Source organism: Chiloscyllium plagiosum, unplaced genomic scaffold (genome assembly GCF_037043375.1).
Source record: "Chiloscyllium plagiosum isolate Xiang-an unplaced genomic scaffold, Cpla_swu_hap1 HiC_scaffold_28, whole genome shotgun sequence".
NCBI lineage: Eukaryota > Metazoa > Chordata > Chondrichthyes > Orectolobiformes > Hemiscylliidae > Chiloscyllium > Chiloscyllium plagiosum.
In genome coordinates, this window is record NW_028270166.1 from 47,711,003 (window position 1) to 47,727,437 (window position 16,435).

A 16,435-nucleotide genomic window follows, 5' to 3' on the forward strand; every position below is an offset into this window, starting at 1 on the left:
TAAGAAGGGTGAAAGGGGGCACGAGATAGCCTTGGCTGAGAAGATTAGGGTGAATCCAAAGAGTTTCTTTAAGTATATTAAAGGAAAAAAACCCCTCAAGGGCCAAAGTGGACATGTAAGTGTAGAACCGCCGGAGATGGGCAAGGTCCTCAATGAATATTTCTCTTCTGTGTTTACCATGGAGAAAGACATGAAGATTGGGAACTCAGGAAAGGTAGTGGTGATATCTGTCACAGTAGAGGTGTTGTTGGATGTATTAGAATGTATGAAGGTGAATAAATCTCTTGATCCTGACCAGATATATCCAAGAACACTGCAAGAGGCTACAGAAGAAATTGTGGGGCGTCCTGGCTGATAGTTTTGCATCATCGATAGCCACGGGTGAGGTCCCGGAAGGCTGGAGGGTAGTGAATGTGCCCTTATTCAATAAGGGCTGCAAAGAAAAATCAGGGAACTCTAGACCAGTAAGCCTAACATCTCTGATGGGTAAGTTACTTGAGAAGATTCTAAGAGATAATTTATGCATGCATTTGGAAAGACGAGGTTTGATTAGGAGTAGTCAGCATGGCTTTGTGAATGGGAGATCATGCCTCACAAATTTGATAGAGTTCTTTGGTGAAGTGACCGGGAAGATTGATGAGAGCAGGGCAGTAGATGTAGTCTATATGGATTTCAGTAAGGCCTTTGATAAGGTTCCACATGGTAGGCTGCTCTGGAAGGTTAGATCACATAAAATTCAGGGGGAGCTGGCAAATTGGATACACAATTGGCTTGATAGTAGGAAGCAAAGGGAAACACTGGAAGGAGCCTTGGGGGTCAGTGCTGGGCCCATTACTGTTTGTTATCTATATCAATGATTTGGATGAGAATGTACAAGGCATGATCAATAAGTTTGCAGATGACACTAAAATAGGATGTATTGTGGACAGTGAGGAAGGTTATCAGAAATTGCAGCAGGATTTGTGGGCGGCACGGTGGCACAGTGGTTAGCACTGCTGCCTCACAGCGCCAGAGACCCGGGTTCAATTCCCGACTCAGGCGACTGACTGTGTGGAGTTTGCACATTCTCCCCGTGTCTGCGTGGGTTTCCTCCGGGTGCTCCGGTTTCCTCCCACAGTCCAAAGATGTGCAGGTTAGATGAATTGGCCATGCTAAATTGCCCTTAGTGTTAGGTAATAAGGGGTAAATGTAGGGGTATGGGTGGGTTGCGCTTCGGCGGGTCGGTGTGGACTTGTTGGGCCGAAGGGCCTGTTTCCACACTGTAAGTAATCTAAAAAAAACCTTGATTAGCTGGGGAAGTGGGCCGAGAAATGGCAAATGGAGTTTAATATGGATAAGTGTGAGGTCTTGCATTTTGGAAAGTCAGATCAAGGGAGGAGTTCCATGGTGAATGGTAGGTCCTTAAGGAGTACAGTAGAACAGAGGGACCCTGGAGTTCAGGTGCACTGTTCTCTGAACGTGGAGTCACAGGTAGACAGGACAGTGAAGGCAACTTTTGGCACACTGGCCTTCATCAATCAGGGCAGGGAGTATAGAAGTTGGGAAGTTATGTTGCAGTCATACAGGATGTTGGTGAGGCCGCACTTGGAATATTGTGTTCAGCTTTGGTCACCCTGCTATAGGAAAAATTTTATTAAACTGGAAAGAGTGCAGGAGAAATTTACAAGGATGTTGCCAGGACTCAAAAAGTCTGGGTTAGAGGGGGAGGTTGGACAAGCGAGGACAAAAGACTATGAGAGGCATGGATAGGGTAAATGCACTGTCGTTTTCTTAGGGTTGTGGAATCGAGGACTAGAGGGCATCAATTTAACGTTAAAGGGGAAAGAATAAAAGGGAACCTGAGGGGCAACAATTTTACACAGAGGGTGGTACAAATATAGAATGAGCTGCCAGTGGAAGTGGTTGAGGCAGGTACATTAACAACAATTAAAAGGCATTTGGACAAATACATGGATAGGAAAGATTTAGAAGGATATTATGGGCCCAGTGCGGAGAAATGAGGTCAGCGCAGACAGACATTTCAGTCAGCGTGGACCAGTTTGAACCAAAGGGCCTGTGTCTGTGCTGTAGGACTCTATGACTCTCAATCAGAGTTAACGTTTCAGGTCCAGTGATCTTTCCTCAGATGATTAGCTGAACTGATTGTTCTTGGTGTAGTAACGCAGTAGGATTGTGGATTCTGTAGGAAAGGTTCACAGCTCCATGTCCTGCACCAGGCTATTCAAAACCATCAGATCCAACAGGGAATCAAATCACTGATTATAATTTACACATGACCTAGTTGAAATCCTAGTGGCTTTTGCAGTTGATAAATGTATACTTTTTTTTATTAGGCACGACCTCTTTCAGGAGAGATTCCTATTGATCTGTATCACCTCAGAAGAAACAGCAAATCCACTATGGGATGAAAATGCCTACCATGATTGTAGGCTGCTTGCTGGATAATGTGAAGGTGTTGGCACATGGACTCAAACCCTCCCAAGCACTTGCATTTGACAGAAGGAAAAAGACATTTCTGATAAGCAATCTGTCGGACAGTTTAAATCATTTATCTCCCCTCAGCATAACTTAATGGTTCAATGGATAGACTTGTCTGGTCTGTTTGTGCAGGAGAATAAAGTTACCAGTTCAAAAATGTCATTTCCCTGATGCCTCCTTTGCTCTGTATAACTTAGAGCAATTTCATTTTGTTGCCTGTAAAATACAATATTCTGCACCTCACTTAAATTGTGTTGTGATTACAATTTGTTGAAGAACCAAAGTTTGAGGACGGATGGAAAACATTTAGACCATAGTCTTTGCTGCCTTCTTGTTACAGTACGTCATAACAAATCCCCCTGTACTTTTGCTCTCTGTAAAGCATTACCTTGTAGACTACTTTACAATGTACACTTATCTCCAAAAGGAACAAAGCTATAAAGTAGCATAGTGATGTTCAGTTTAGAGTGAATCTTTTCATTATGTACAATCATCCTATATTTTTAAAGTTGTGAAAAATATTTCATGTACTCGCCAAACCATAGTCCAATATGTCATCTGACCCACTTTAGCACATTGATCTTGGTCAAGAAACAATGGATCAACCATGTATTGACAAGCATGTTGCTTGGTCCACAAATGTCCAATTCAATGAGGAAAGAGCTCAGCACATCAGTACAAAAGACAATGCTGAAGCATTTTGCAGCAATCTTCAGCCAGAAGTGCAGAGTGGATAATCTATCTTGGCCTCCTCCAGTGGTTTCCCCAGTATCACAGATACCAGCCTTCAGCCAATCCAATTTGATCCACTTGAAATCAAGAAATGGCTGTACACACTGGAAACTGCAAAGGCTACTTGGTATTCTTGAACCTGTCACAGTCAGTGTTCTAACGCAGTCATAACACTAACTACTCAACAATGCAGATATTTAGCCAGGGAATTGTCCTGGACACAAAAGAGCAGGACAAACCCAACTTAGCCAATTACTGTTCCATGAGTCTATTCTCAATTATCAGTGAAGTGATGGAAGGTGTCATCAATAATACTTTTAAGCAGCACTACCTTAGCAATAACTTGCTTATTGACATTCGGTTTGGGTCCTATGAGGGCCACTCAGCTCCTGACTTCATTGCAGTCTTGTTCAAGGATGAACAAAAGAGCTGAATTCCAGAGGCGAGGTGACAGTGACAGCCCTTGACATCAAAACTGCATTTGGTCAAGTGTGACATCAAGGAGCCCAGCAAAACCAGAACCAATGGGAATCAGGGGCGAAACTCCCTGCTGGTTAGTGTCATAGCTGGCACATAGGAAGATGGTCGTGGTTGTTGGAGGTCGGACATCTCAGCTCCAGGACATCTCTGCAGGAGTTCCTCAGGGTAGTGTTCTAGGCCAAAACATGTTCAGCACCCTCATCAATGACTTTTTCTCCACCATATGTCTGAACTGGGATGTTCGCTGATGATTGTGCACCATTTGCGACTCCTCACTTCTGACCTAATGATGAAAAGAAGGTCATTGACGAAGCAGCAGAAGATGGTTGGGCCAAGGACACTACCCTGAGGAGCTCCTGAAGACATATCCTGGAGGTGAGGTGAATGACCTCCAACAACCGCAGCCATCTTCCTTTGTGCCAGGTATGACTCCCACCAGTGTAAAGTCCCCTCCAGCCCCTACATCTTCTATCACTGTTCCCTAAATTCTGTCCTTGAAGTTTCCTTTCTCTGCTCCATGAAATCTTTCCGATTGCTTACCTTTTTGACAAGCTTTTGGTCACCTCTGCTTAAGTGAGTCAGTGTCAAGCATTGAAACACACAAAAGCAGAAATTGCCGGAGAAACTGAACAGGTCTGGCAGTATCAGTCGAGAGAAAAGCATTGCTCTGTTTCTCTCCACAGGTGTTGCCAGACCTGCTGAGTTTCTCTAACAATTTTCGTCTTTGTTTCAGATGTCCAGCATCACAATTTTTTATTTCATTTTAGTGTCAAGTGCCGTCTGTTTCCACTTCTGTGAATATTTATCAACATTAAAGGTGCTTTATAAATGCAACTCATTGTTATTCTAAATAGTTGTTTTTTTCTCAAGTCTTGAAGTGTCCTGAGGTGAAATGTTTTAAAATAACAGCCATGTAATCCTCAGCATTCTATTCCACACTTTGGCAGTCTGAGTCTCTGATGTTAACAATTCAGGGATGGCCCTGAAAGATGCCAATGAATTAGGGATCTAACCAGAGTTGGAGTAGTTAAAGTGTCCAATCTGAAGCACCATGTTCCAGCCCAAACGTATCCAGCACTCCTCAGACTTCACAGCCAACTTCCTCATGTATCTTTGGCTGCTGGCCAATCTCTTCCTTTGTCAGGTGCTGTGGGAACAGCTTGAGATCTAATTGTTGCTCACGGTTTCCCCCCAGTCTCTTACCTCTCAGGTCATTGGCAAGTTGTAATAGGCTGAAAATGTGTTGCTGGAAAAGCGCAGCAGGTCAGGCAGCATCCAAGGAACAGGAGAATCGACGTTTCTTCAGGATTCCTGAAGAAGGGCTTATGCCCGAAACGTCGATTCTCCTGCTCCTTGGATGCTGCCTGACCTGCTGCGCTTTTCCAGCAACACATTTTCAGCTCTGATCTCCAGCATCTGCAGCCCTCACTTTCTCTCAAAGTTGTAATAGGCCCCAGTTTCAAAACGGTTAAGCCATTCTTTTTTGCTCTCAGTAAGTTATTTGAATGGTTTAACAGTCTGTGTAGTTTTCCACAGGTACTACATTGAAATTATCATAAAATAGTACAATCTTGAGGCTGTTGGAAATTGTCATAAAACATTAGTAATTCTAATCGATAGATAATACTCGGATCAGAGTTTTTAATAGAAGTTGGGATGCCTGTTAAATAAATACACAACACATAATGACATTTCACCAAGTGTCAACTACTGTTTATCATTTCTGTTTCCATTGATGAGGTTTTGGACATTGCTAATGCCTAAAGGTAAGATCTCATGTTTCATGGCAACACCAGCAATTGACCTTGGTGCTGGTGGCAGTGTGGAGTCCACTGCTAGCTCTCCCACACAGACAGTACGATCGTCAGTTATCTGGGTGTACTACCATTGTGTACATTTCCAAGCACAGCTAAAAGACAGACAATTCCTCAAAAACATTCCTCGACTCCGTCAGTTATTAGTTGATGTACCCACTTCACAATGGAAAGTCTGTTCTGTTTGGCTGATTCGACAGGCACCTCTTCCCAACAGTCTGAGAAATTACATTCTGGCACTTTTTTGTTGGATTATTGCCTTGGTCTAATATTCCATGAAGATCTCACGATGCAAAGAATAATTTTTTTTTAAAAGTAAGGTTTAGTCTAAGGCAAGATGCCAAAGAATGTAACAAAGAAGCTGATTGACAGAGCGTGACAGAGAGACTCGGTGAAAGCTTTTCTCCATCAAATCCTTAACTACTGCGGTTTGATGAAGAGATTTGGTAGGGTTTTATATTTCCACAAAAGTTGTGCTTTCTGAGTTTATCTCAGCCCATTCATGGGTGATCTCCGTGAGCATTCCAACAATCTCAGTCAGTGGACCTCAATGTTAAATGCTCATTCCAGAAGAATTTAAACTCTGAGCTAAATGAAACAGAATGCATTTTAATGTGAAGTCAGGAATCTGTTGCCAAAGTCCCACCAAATATAAGATGTGATTTTCCTCTCATTAAACGGTGTTGACTCTTTCTAATTGCACTGTGATTTTTCCAGAACTGCTGTTACTATATCCTTCGACACACTACCACAGAATTCAGTAGCAGCAGTGTGTACTATCCACAAGATGCACTGCAGAAATTCACCAAAGATCCTCAGACAGCACCTTCCAAACCCACAGCCACTTCCATCTAGAAGGGCAAGGGCAGCAGACACATGGGAACACCACCAGCTGCAAGTTCCCCTCCAAGCCACTCACCATCCTGACTTGGAAATATATCGCTGTTCCTTCACTGTCGCTGGGTCAACATCCTGGAATGCCCTCCTTAAGGGCACTGTGGGCCATTGTGAGTGTTTGGGTGAGTGAGTGATTGAATAACTGAGCAGTTGAGTGCAGGTGAGTGAATAGTTGTGGGGAGTGAGTGAGTGAGTTACATTAGCTCTATCCATTCTGCGAATGTCCCCACCACCAGTGGGTGAAGATAAGGAGATGGTACAGTTGCCTCCATGTGCTCCAACCTCATATCCTACTCTGAACTTGCAAGAAAATATATTGTTTGCCATTTTGTTCAATGAGTTAACTAAACTTGTTACTGGACTTAAGCAAGGTTCCCCATGGTAGGCTCATTCATAAAGCCAGGAAGTATGGGATAACAGGGAGATTTGGCTGTCTGGATTCAGAATTGGTTGGCTGACAGAAGGCAGAGAGTGGTTATAGATGGAAAGTGTTGAGTGGGGTCCCGCAGGGCTCTGTTCTTGGGCCTCTGCTCTTTGGAGTTTTTAGAAATGACTTGGATGAGGAGGTTGAGGGGTGGGTTAGTGAATTTGCAGATGACACAAAGGTTGGAGGTGCCGTCGATAGTATTGAGGGCTACTGCAGGCTGCAGCGTGACATAGACAGGATGCAGAGCTGGGCTGAGAAATGGCAGATGGAGTTCAACCTGGATAAATGTGAAGTGATGCATTTTGGAAGGTTGAACATGAATGCTGAATATAGGATTAAAGACAGGATTCTTGGCAGTGTGGAGGAACAGAGGGATCTGAGTGTGCAACTACATAGATCCCTCAAAATTGCCACCCAAGTGGATAGGGTTGTTAAGAAAGCTGATGGTGCTTTAGCTTTCATTAATAGGGGGATCGACTTTAAGAGCCGTGAGGTTTTGCTGCAGCTCTACAAGACCCAGGTGAGATCACACTTGGAATATTGTGTCCAGTTCTGGTCACCCTACTATAGGAAAGATACAGAGGCTTTGGAGAAGGTGCAAAGAAGGTTTACCAGGATGCTGCCTGGACTGGAGGGCTTGCCTTGTGAAGAGACGTTCAATAAGCTCGGACTTTTCTCTCTGGAGAGAAGGAGGAAGAGAGGAGACCTGATCGAGGTATACAAGATAATGAGAGGAATGGATAGAGTCAATAGCCAGAGACTTTTCCCCAGGGCAGGATTGACTGGTATGAGGAGTCATAGTTTGAAGATATTAGGAGGAAGGTATAAAGGAGATGTCAGAGGTAGGCTCTTTATGCAGAGAGTTGTGAATGCATGGAATGCGGTGCCAGCGGTGGTGGTGGAAGCAGAGTCATTGGGGACATTTAAGTGACTGCTGGTCATGCACATGGATAGCAGTGAGTTGAGGGGTGCGTAGGTTAAGTTACTATATTTTACATTTGGATTAAACCAAGGCACAACATCGTGGGCCAAAGGGCCTGTTCTGTGCTGTACTTTTCTATGTTCTATGTTCTAAAAGCTGTTTTAAGTCTCTACCAGAGTCTTTTAAACTTTATTCACATATTCACTAATATTGTTCTCAACTGAATGACTAGAGAGTACACTAACTCTGTAGCACAGCATTGCTGAAGTATTCTATTTATTTGGCAATCTTTTTAAGTGTGTATTCCTGAAGTACTGTAAATGTAGAGCTAATGTAATATGAGCATTAACACTTTCAGAATCATTATACAACACTGACTACTTTGGCACTGATCCTCGCCACAATTCTTAACTGCATCAAATTCCTCCTTTCACATCAGGAAAGGCAGGACCTTTGGAGAGGCAAGACTTTACCTCAGTTCCTACTCACCCCGTTACAGTATCCGAGTATCCTGGCAATTCTAGCTGTATAGATAATAAAGGAGGAGATGCTGATGGGTCTTCCCAATGTTTATTAACTGTGCTCTTCATTCCCCTGACTCATTCCCACTCAGCCCAACCATTCTCTCCCAACCGTTCACCCACCCACCTACATTTCCCATATTACATCAGTACCTACACTTTATAAGCACATCATTGGTATGAACATTTTGGAATTTGCTAAGGTTTAGGCGGCCATATGTTGATAATGTACAAGCAAGCACACATATACATCCATACACACACACACCTGTCCACGTGTGCGCGTACACATCTGCATGCAGGCAAACACACACACATGCCCACAAACGCACACACATGCCACACACACTTACACATGCACTCCCTCACACCCAAACACACGCAACCACACACACACATGGTCATACACACAAACACATCGACACTCGTGTATGCATATACACCACACACATGCACACGCATCCATGTGCACACACAAAAGGGCTTTGTCAGTGATGCGTGCTGTGTTATCTGCACAATGAAGATTGTCAGGAAGTGTGTGCTTGTGTTTGCCATGGCACGGGGTCTAGTTAAACCAATTTATCCTTCCTGTCCCGTCAGAGGTTCTCCAGTCTTTGCAGCGGCCTTCCTGCCCAAGAGGGCAAACTGCTTTGAGCCTGTGGCAGGTGACAGGAAACATTTCAACCCCCTATTACAGTCTTTATCAGATTCCATCTGAGTCATTCACCAGTCATGAGTCTGAAGGAGCAGCTCAGACAGCGCTATCAGAGTGTGGTGACGGGATACTCAGCGAAAGACATGTGGATATTTATATCTCTCATTCCCCTGATGATACACACCATTGATTCTTCAATTCTTCAGCCTCCAGGTAAGGAAAGTTTCGCATTGAATTGTTATTATGCAAAGAATTACAGTAAAACATCTTAAAAATGCTCAGAACTCAGAACAGCTTCAAGCTCTCCAGAGAGAGAGGAACCCGTCTGAACATGTACCTGGTCTCTAGCAATGACATGAATTTCAAGAGGATTGAAAAAGGAATGCCTGAACCCACGTTGTAAGGATTTAATAAATGATTTTCTACTTTTTAAAATCAGAGTTCTCTTTCAGGATTTTTTTGATGGATATTTGTTCTAAGGAAATCCCTTGTGTCAATATTGTCCAGTGTTCAGTCCATGGTATGTTGCCCATATTGAATATTCAGCGAAACTGTCTCTGCAAGATGATGCCCCCGGTCATAATCTCTTGGGAGAAGTTGCATAACTGCAACAAGCCAGGAGACACATTGGTATAGTATGGTATTTCTACCTCAAACCTCTCTTTTCACAGAAAATGGTGTGTGCATTATCATTACGTTTTGAGTTACCCAAGTTAGCCACTCTGCATACAACTCCGTTCATGCATAGCGGTTAACTGTTCCCAGCACTATCATTAAATCATGCTGATCCCTTAGTGGTACTTGTGCACATCATCTGGGTGATAGTCCTCTCCAAAGGAGTGTTATTCCTGCATCAGTCATTATTGCTGCTCACTCTGCTGTTGTTTGATTTGTGTTGGAGGAGAGCTGAACGTGACATAAAAAACATGGTCACTCTGTCTAGAGCAGCCCGGGTGTGCAGAGGTTTCTCATGGACACTCTGTCTGGAGCAGCCCGGGTGTGCAGAGGTTTCTCATGGTCACTCTGTCTGGAGCAGCCCAGTGTGCAGAGGTTTCTCATGGACACTCTGTCTGGAGCAGCCCAGTGTGCAGAGGTTTCTCATGGACACTCTGTCTGGAGCAGCCCAGTGTACAGAGGTTTCTCATGGTCACTCTGTCTGGAGCAGCCCAGTGTACAGAGGTTTCTCATGGTCACTCTGTCTGGAGCAGCCCAGTGTACAGAGGTTTCTCATGGTCACTCTGTCTGGAGCAGCCCGAGTGTGCAGAGGTTTCTCATGGACACTCTGTCTGGAGCAGCCCAGTGTGCAGAGGTTTCTCATGGTCACTCTGTCTGGAGCAGCCCAGTGTGCAGAGGTTTCTCATGGTCACTCTGTCTGGAGCAGCCCAGTGTGCAGAGGTTTCTCATGGACACTCTGTCTGGAGCAGCCCAGTGTACAGAGGTTTCTCATGGACACTCTGTCTGGAGCAGCCCAGTGTACAGAGGTTTCTCATGGTCACTCTGTCTGGAACAGCCCAGTGTACAGAGGTTTCTCATGGTCACTCTGTCTGGAACAGCCCAGTGTACAGAGGTTTCTCATGGTCACTCTGTCTGGAGCAGCCCAGTGTACAGAGGTTTCTCATGGACACTCTGTCTGGAGCAGCCCGGGTGTGCAGAGGTTTCTCATGGTCACTCTGTCTGGAGCAGCCCAGTGTACAGAGGTTTCTCATGGACACTCTGTCTGGAGCAGCCCGAGTGTGCAGAGGTTTCTCATGGTCACTCTGTCTGGAGCAGCCCGAGTGTGCAGAGGTTTCTCATGGTCACTCTGTCTGGAGCAGCCCGGGTGTGCAGAGGTTTCTCATGGTCACTCTGTCTGGAGCAGCCCGGGTGTGCAGAGGTTTCTCATGGTCACTCTGTCTGGAGCAGCCCAGTGTACAGAGGTTTCTCATGGTCACTCTGTCTGGAGCAGCCCGAGTGTACAGAGGTTTCTCATGGACACTCTGTCTGGAGCAGCCCGGTGTACAGAGGTTTCTCATGGTCACTCTGTCTGGAGCAGCCCGGTGTACAGAGGTTTCTCATGGACACTCTGTCTGGAGCAGCCTGAGTGTGCAGAGGTTTCTCATGGACACTCTGTCTGGAGCAGCCCGGTGTACAGAGGTTTCTCATGGACACTCTGTCTGGAGCAGCCCGGTGTACAGAGGTTTCTCATGGTCACTCTGTCTGGAGCAGCCTGAGTGTGCAGAGGTTTCTCATGGACACTCTGTCTGGAGCAGCCCGGTGTACAGAGGTTTCTCATGGTCACTCTGTCTGGAGCAGCCCAGTGTGCAGAGGTTTCTCATGGTCACTCTGTCTGGAGCAGCCCAGTGTGCAGAGGTTTCTCATGGTCACTCTGTCTGGAGCAGCCCAGTGTGCAGAGGTTTCTCATGGACACTCTGTCTGGAGCAGCCCAGTGTACAGAGGTTTCTCATGGACACTCTGTCTGGAGCAGCCCAGTGTACAGAGGTTTCTCATGGTCACTCTGTCTGGAGCAGCCCAGTGTACAGAGGTTTCTCATGGTCACTCTGTCTGGAGCAGCCCAGTGTACAGAGGTTTCTCATGGTCACTCTGTCTGGGGCAGCCCAGTGTACAGAGGTTTCTCATGGACACTCTGTCTGGAGCAGCCCAGTGTGCAGAGGTTTCTCATGGACACTCTGTCTGGAGCAGCCCGAGTGTGCAGAGGTTTCTCATGGTCACTCTGTCTGGAGCAGCCCAGTGTGCAGAGGTTTCTCATGGTCACTCTGTCTGGAGCAGCCCAGTGTACAGAGGTTTCTCATGGACACTCTGTCTGGAACAGCCCGAGTGTACAGAGGTTTCTCATGGACACTCTGTCTGGAGCAGCCCAGTGTACAGAGGTTTCTCATGGTCACTCTGTCTGGAGCAGCCCGAGTGTGCAGAGGTTTCTCATGGACACTCTATCTGGAGCAGCCCGGTGTACAGAGGTTTCTCATGGACACTCTATCTGGAGCAGCCCAGTGTACAGAGGTTTCTCATGGTCACTCTGTCTGGAGCAGCCCAGTGTACAGAGGTTTCTCATGGACACTCTGTCTGGAAGAGCCCGAGTGTACAGAGGTTTCTCATGGACACTCTGTCTGGAGCAGCCCAGTGTGCAGAGGTTTCTCATGGACACGCTGTCTGGAGCAGCACTCCCCATCAAGAAAGTAGAGGAAGTTACAACATGTGACAGTGTAGATGTGTATGTGTGTGGTTGTATGTGTGTATATGGATTTGAGTGATGTGTATGTGTGTGTGGTTTTTTGTGTGTGTGTGTGTGTATATGCATGTATACAGATATGCGTGTGTGTATAGGCATTTGCATGCAGACTGTATGTCTGTGTGACATTGTGTGTGCATGCACATAGAGTGTATATGTATGTGATGGTGTGTGTGTGGGGAGGTGGCTGTGTGTATGCATGCATCTGTGTGTGCGGATGTGTACATGCATATATATACATGATGTGTGAGTGTTGAAAAATGTGGTGCTGGAAAAACACAGCAGGCCAAACAGCATCCGAGGAGCAGGAGAATCGAAGTTTCGGGCATAAGCCCTTCTTCAGGAATTCTTTCAGGCTTATGCCCGAAACTTCGATTCTCCTGCTCCTCGTATGCTGCCTGGCCTGCTGTGTTTTTCCAGCACCACATTTTTCAGCTCTGGTCTCCAGCATCTGCAGTCCACACTTTCTCCTAAGTGATGTGTGAGTGTGTGTGTCGACATGTGCAGTTTGACTGTGATAGACCAAGGATAAGCACAAGGTGTTATTGAAAGTCCAGTTCACAACTTCAACTTCCAGTTCCAAACCCAAAAAGAAAAGTACTGATTAACAGTTGACAAATCCAACAGACCATTGCACTGGCTTTACGTCTGCTGATGTCCACAACGCTGGTACAACTTTCACCTTCTCAGGACCTGGGCAAAAGCCTCTGCTGATGGTACACAGCCTGTGTGCTGGACATCAGGCAGCCTGAATTGAATTGTTTTCTTATTTGGATTCAGCTTCATGTGGTGAATTCTGTCAAACAGTAGCATGAGATGGTCCAAGTACAGCAGGACCTGGACTATATCCATGTTTGGACTAATAAATGTAAGTAATATTTATGCCACAGAAATACTGGTCAATATCAATTTCCGGCAAGAGAGAGTCTATTCATCATCTCTTGACATTAAATGGCATTACCATTGCAAAATCCATCCCTCCTGCTCTCCCCCCACTACCCACTTTCTGACCATCAGCTTTAATCTCAAACTGAATTGGACTGGCCACATAAATATGGCCAGAGAAGCAGGTCAGAGGCTGGGAATCCTGCAGCAAATAACCCAGCTCCTGACCCCCTAAACCCTGTCCACCATCTACAAGGCACAAGTCACATGTGGGATGGACTATTCCCCACCTGCCTGGATGGATGTAGCTCCAACAACACTCAAGAAGCTGTGAAAGCAGCCGCTTGCTTGACCCTGTATCCACAAGCATCCACTCTCTACACCACTGATGCTATCTATCTGCACCCTCCAAATCCACGACCACTTCCACCTGGAAGGACAAGGGCAGCAGACACATGGGAACACCACCACCTGAACGTTCCCCTCCAAGCCCCTCACCATCCTGACTTGGAAATATATTGCCATTCCTTCACTAATGCTGGGTCAAAATCCTGGAACTCCCTCCATCACAGAACCCCAGGAACTGTGGGGTTTAAGAAGGCAGCAAAGCAGAAACAATTAAGACAATAACCTGTCCTTCCCAGTGAGGTTCACATCTGTAGCAAACTGGAACAATGTCAGACAGGTGGACCTCATAGAATATGTGTTCCCTGATCATGGCTGTTAATCTGGTCCAATCAGGGAGACCTGGCTGACAGATAAGAGCAGGAGTGTCAGGGATTCTGCTCACTCTGAGAGCTGCCTCTGAGCTAACAGGGGGCCGGTGTTATGTAGTAAATAAAGGGTGACTTGGTGATGGGATGCTGGCCTTTGTGGAATTGTTTCGCTTTCCATGAATGAACAAATCATTCAGATAGGGGGAGAGTCCTAATGGGTGCAGGTACTCTGGATTTACAGATATACTTGTTAATTCTCTTATTCAAGTTAATGGGAAATTGAGACTGAACGTCAGAACAGCCTAAAATTGGAGCGTAAAACTAAAATTGAAGCGAAAGCTAAAATGTACTGGTCAAGATAATGAGAAAGCAGTGGGACTGAGAGCATTGGCTGGTGTTTGTAATCTGCAGGTGTGACTGGATCTGGGAGTGCTCTCTGGACAATAGGAATCCTGTGGAGATTCCCTGGAAATTGCTGTGTCTAACAGTGACTCCGAGCAGCGTACACTCAAATATTAGATTAGATTAGATTAGGTTACTTACAGTGTGGAAACAGGCCCTTAGGCCCAACAAGTCCACACCGCCCCGCCGAAGCGCAACCCACCCATACCCCTACATTTACCCCTTACCTAACACTACGGGCAATTTAGCATGACCAATTCACCTGACCTACACATCTTTGGACTGTGGGAGGAAACCGGAGCACCCGGAGGAAACCCACGCAGACACGGGGAGAACATGCAAACTCCACACAGTCAGTCGCCTGAGGCGGGAATTGAACCCGGGTCTCTGGCGCTATGAGGCAGCAGTGCTAACCACTGTGCCACCGTGCCGCCCCATTGTGACTGTGGATCATCCAACTCAGCTTTCGTCAATCCCAAGTTCCTGAAACCTGTTGCTATATATCTCTGGCTGAAAGGATGATGTGAATGCTGGTGTCTGTCTTCTGCAGGGCATTCTGGACTGAGGGTCAATCCACTCATCAAACGATATGAGGGTTTATCGTACAACAGGGACATTGTGCGGCATCAGCTTTATCGTGTGAAGCGCTCTGACCATGAGGAGGAACCATTCATTCATCTGCAATTCTCTGCTCACCAAAGGTATTTCCCAGTCTCCTTGGAGGGGGCAGGGATGTTCCTTCTAGATCTTTCTACAGGTTTGTCCCACTGAATGAAATAAGGGCCTGAAATCTTAGTTTTATTTGAAGATTACTCCCTCTTAGACTGTAAGATCATAAAATAAAGAAGGAGATTTAGGTCATCGTATCTGCTGCACCATTTGATGTGCTTCTCAACCTCATTCTTTTGCCTTCTCCCTGTAACCCTCAATCCCCTTAATCATCACGAGTTATTGCTGTGTTAATGGCTTGGCCTCCACAGCCTTCTGTCGCAATGAGTTCCACAGATCCACCACCCTCTGGCTAAAGAAATGCCTCCTGATCTCAGCTCTAAAGGATTGTCCACTCTCTCCAGGCCGCCCAGTATTCTGTACATTTAAATCAGATCCCCACCCCCACCCCCATCCTCCAAATCTCCATCCAGTACAGACCCAGAGTCCTCAATCACTCCTTGTACGACAAGACCCTTATCCCCGAGATCGTTCTTATTAACTTCCTGTGGACCCCGCCCCCCCCCCTCCAAGGCCAGCACATCTCTCCTTAGATATAGGGCTCAAAGGTGCTCACCATGTTCCAAATGTGGTCTGACCAGAGCCTCATACAGCCTCAGCAGTGTATCTCTGCTCTTGTAATCTAGTCCATGAGTGGGACCTACCCTTTCCCTAGTTGCTCTCTTGTTCCTAAAAGATAAGTATAAGATACTTTGGGATTCTCCTTAATCCTACTGACCAAGGACATTTCATGGCCGCTTCTAGCCTTCCTCATTCCATGTTGATGTTTCTCCTGCTTCCTTTAAACTGCTCAAAGGCCCGGTTAGATTTCAGTTTCCTAAACCTTACACCTGCCTCCTTCCTCTTTTTGACTCAGTTCACAGTTTCTCATGTCATCCAGCGTTCCTGAATCTAGCCTTCCTTATCTTTCCTCCTCATGAGAACGTGCTGGTCCTGAATTCTGATCAGTTGCCCTTTAAGAGACTCCCACATGCCCAGATGTGGATTTACCCCCAAACACTCAACCCCCAATCTAATATCTCCAGTTCCTGTAGCTATTGTTGTAATTAGCCTTCCCCTAGTTTAGCACCTTCATCCGAGAGTTAGTCTGATCCTTATCCTTGACTATCTTAAAACTTATGGAATGATGGTCACACTCCCAAAATGTTCCCCCACTGAAACTTCAATTACCTGGCCATGCACAGTCCCCTATACAAGGTCTACTGCCATTCCTTCCCTTGGTGGACTATCTACATATTGTTTCAAAAAATCCTCCAGGATGCCACTTAACAAATTTTGCCCCATCCAAGCAAGTTTGAATCATCTGATACTACAACATTTTACCATGATCTGCTCACATATCTGTTCCCCCATCTCTCGCCAGCTATTGGGAGCTATGATGTGGAGGTGCCAGTGTTGTACTGGGGTAGACAAGGTCAGAAGTCACACAACACCGGGTTACAGTCCGGCTGGTTTATTTGAAATCACAAGCTTTTGAGAGGTGAAGTCACCTGATGAAAGAGCAGCGCTCCAAAAGCTTGTGATTTCAAATAAATCTATTGGACTATAGCC

At 45.8% G+C, this 16,435-nt stretch overlaps 1 protein-coding gene across 5 annotated transcripts in view; it reads left to right on the top strand.

The window, feature by feature from the left end:
• Positions 1 to 9,000: 9,000 nt before the first annotated feature.
• The window catches only part of LOC122547435 (disintegrin and metalloproteinase domain-containing protein 10-like), a 169,509-nt gene continuing 162,074 nt past the window's right edge, over positions 9,001 to 16,435 (top strand). For all 5 annotated transcript variants that reach the window (XM_087976254.1, XM_087976252.1, XM_087976255.1 and 2 more), the window contains exons 1-2: positions 9,001 to 9,139; positions 14,706 to 14,856. In XM_087976254.1, coding sequence (XP_087832380.1) covers positions 9,004 to 9,139; positions 14,706 to 14,856 — 287 coding nt within the window. In that variant the 5' untranslated portion in view covers positions 9,001 to 9,003. The remainder of the gene's footprint in view (positions 9,140 to 14,705; positions 14,857 to 16,435) is intronic.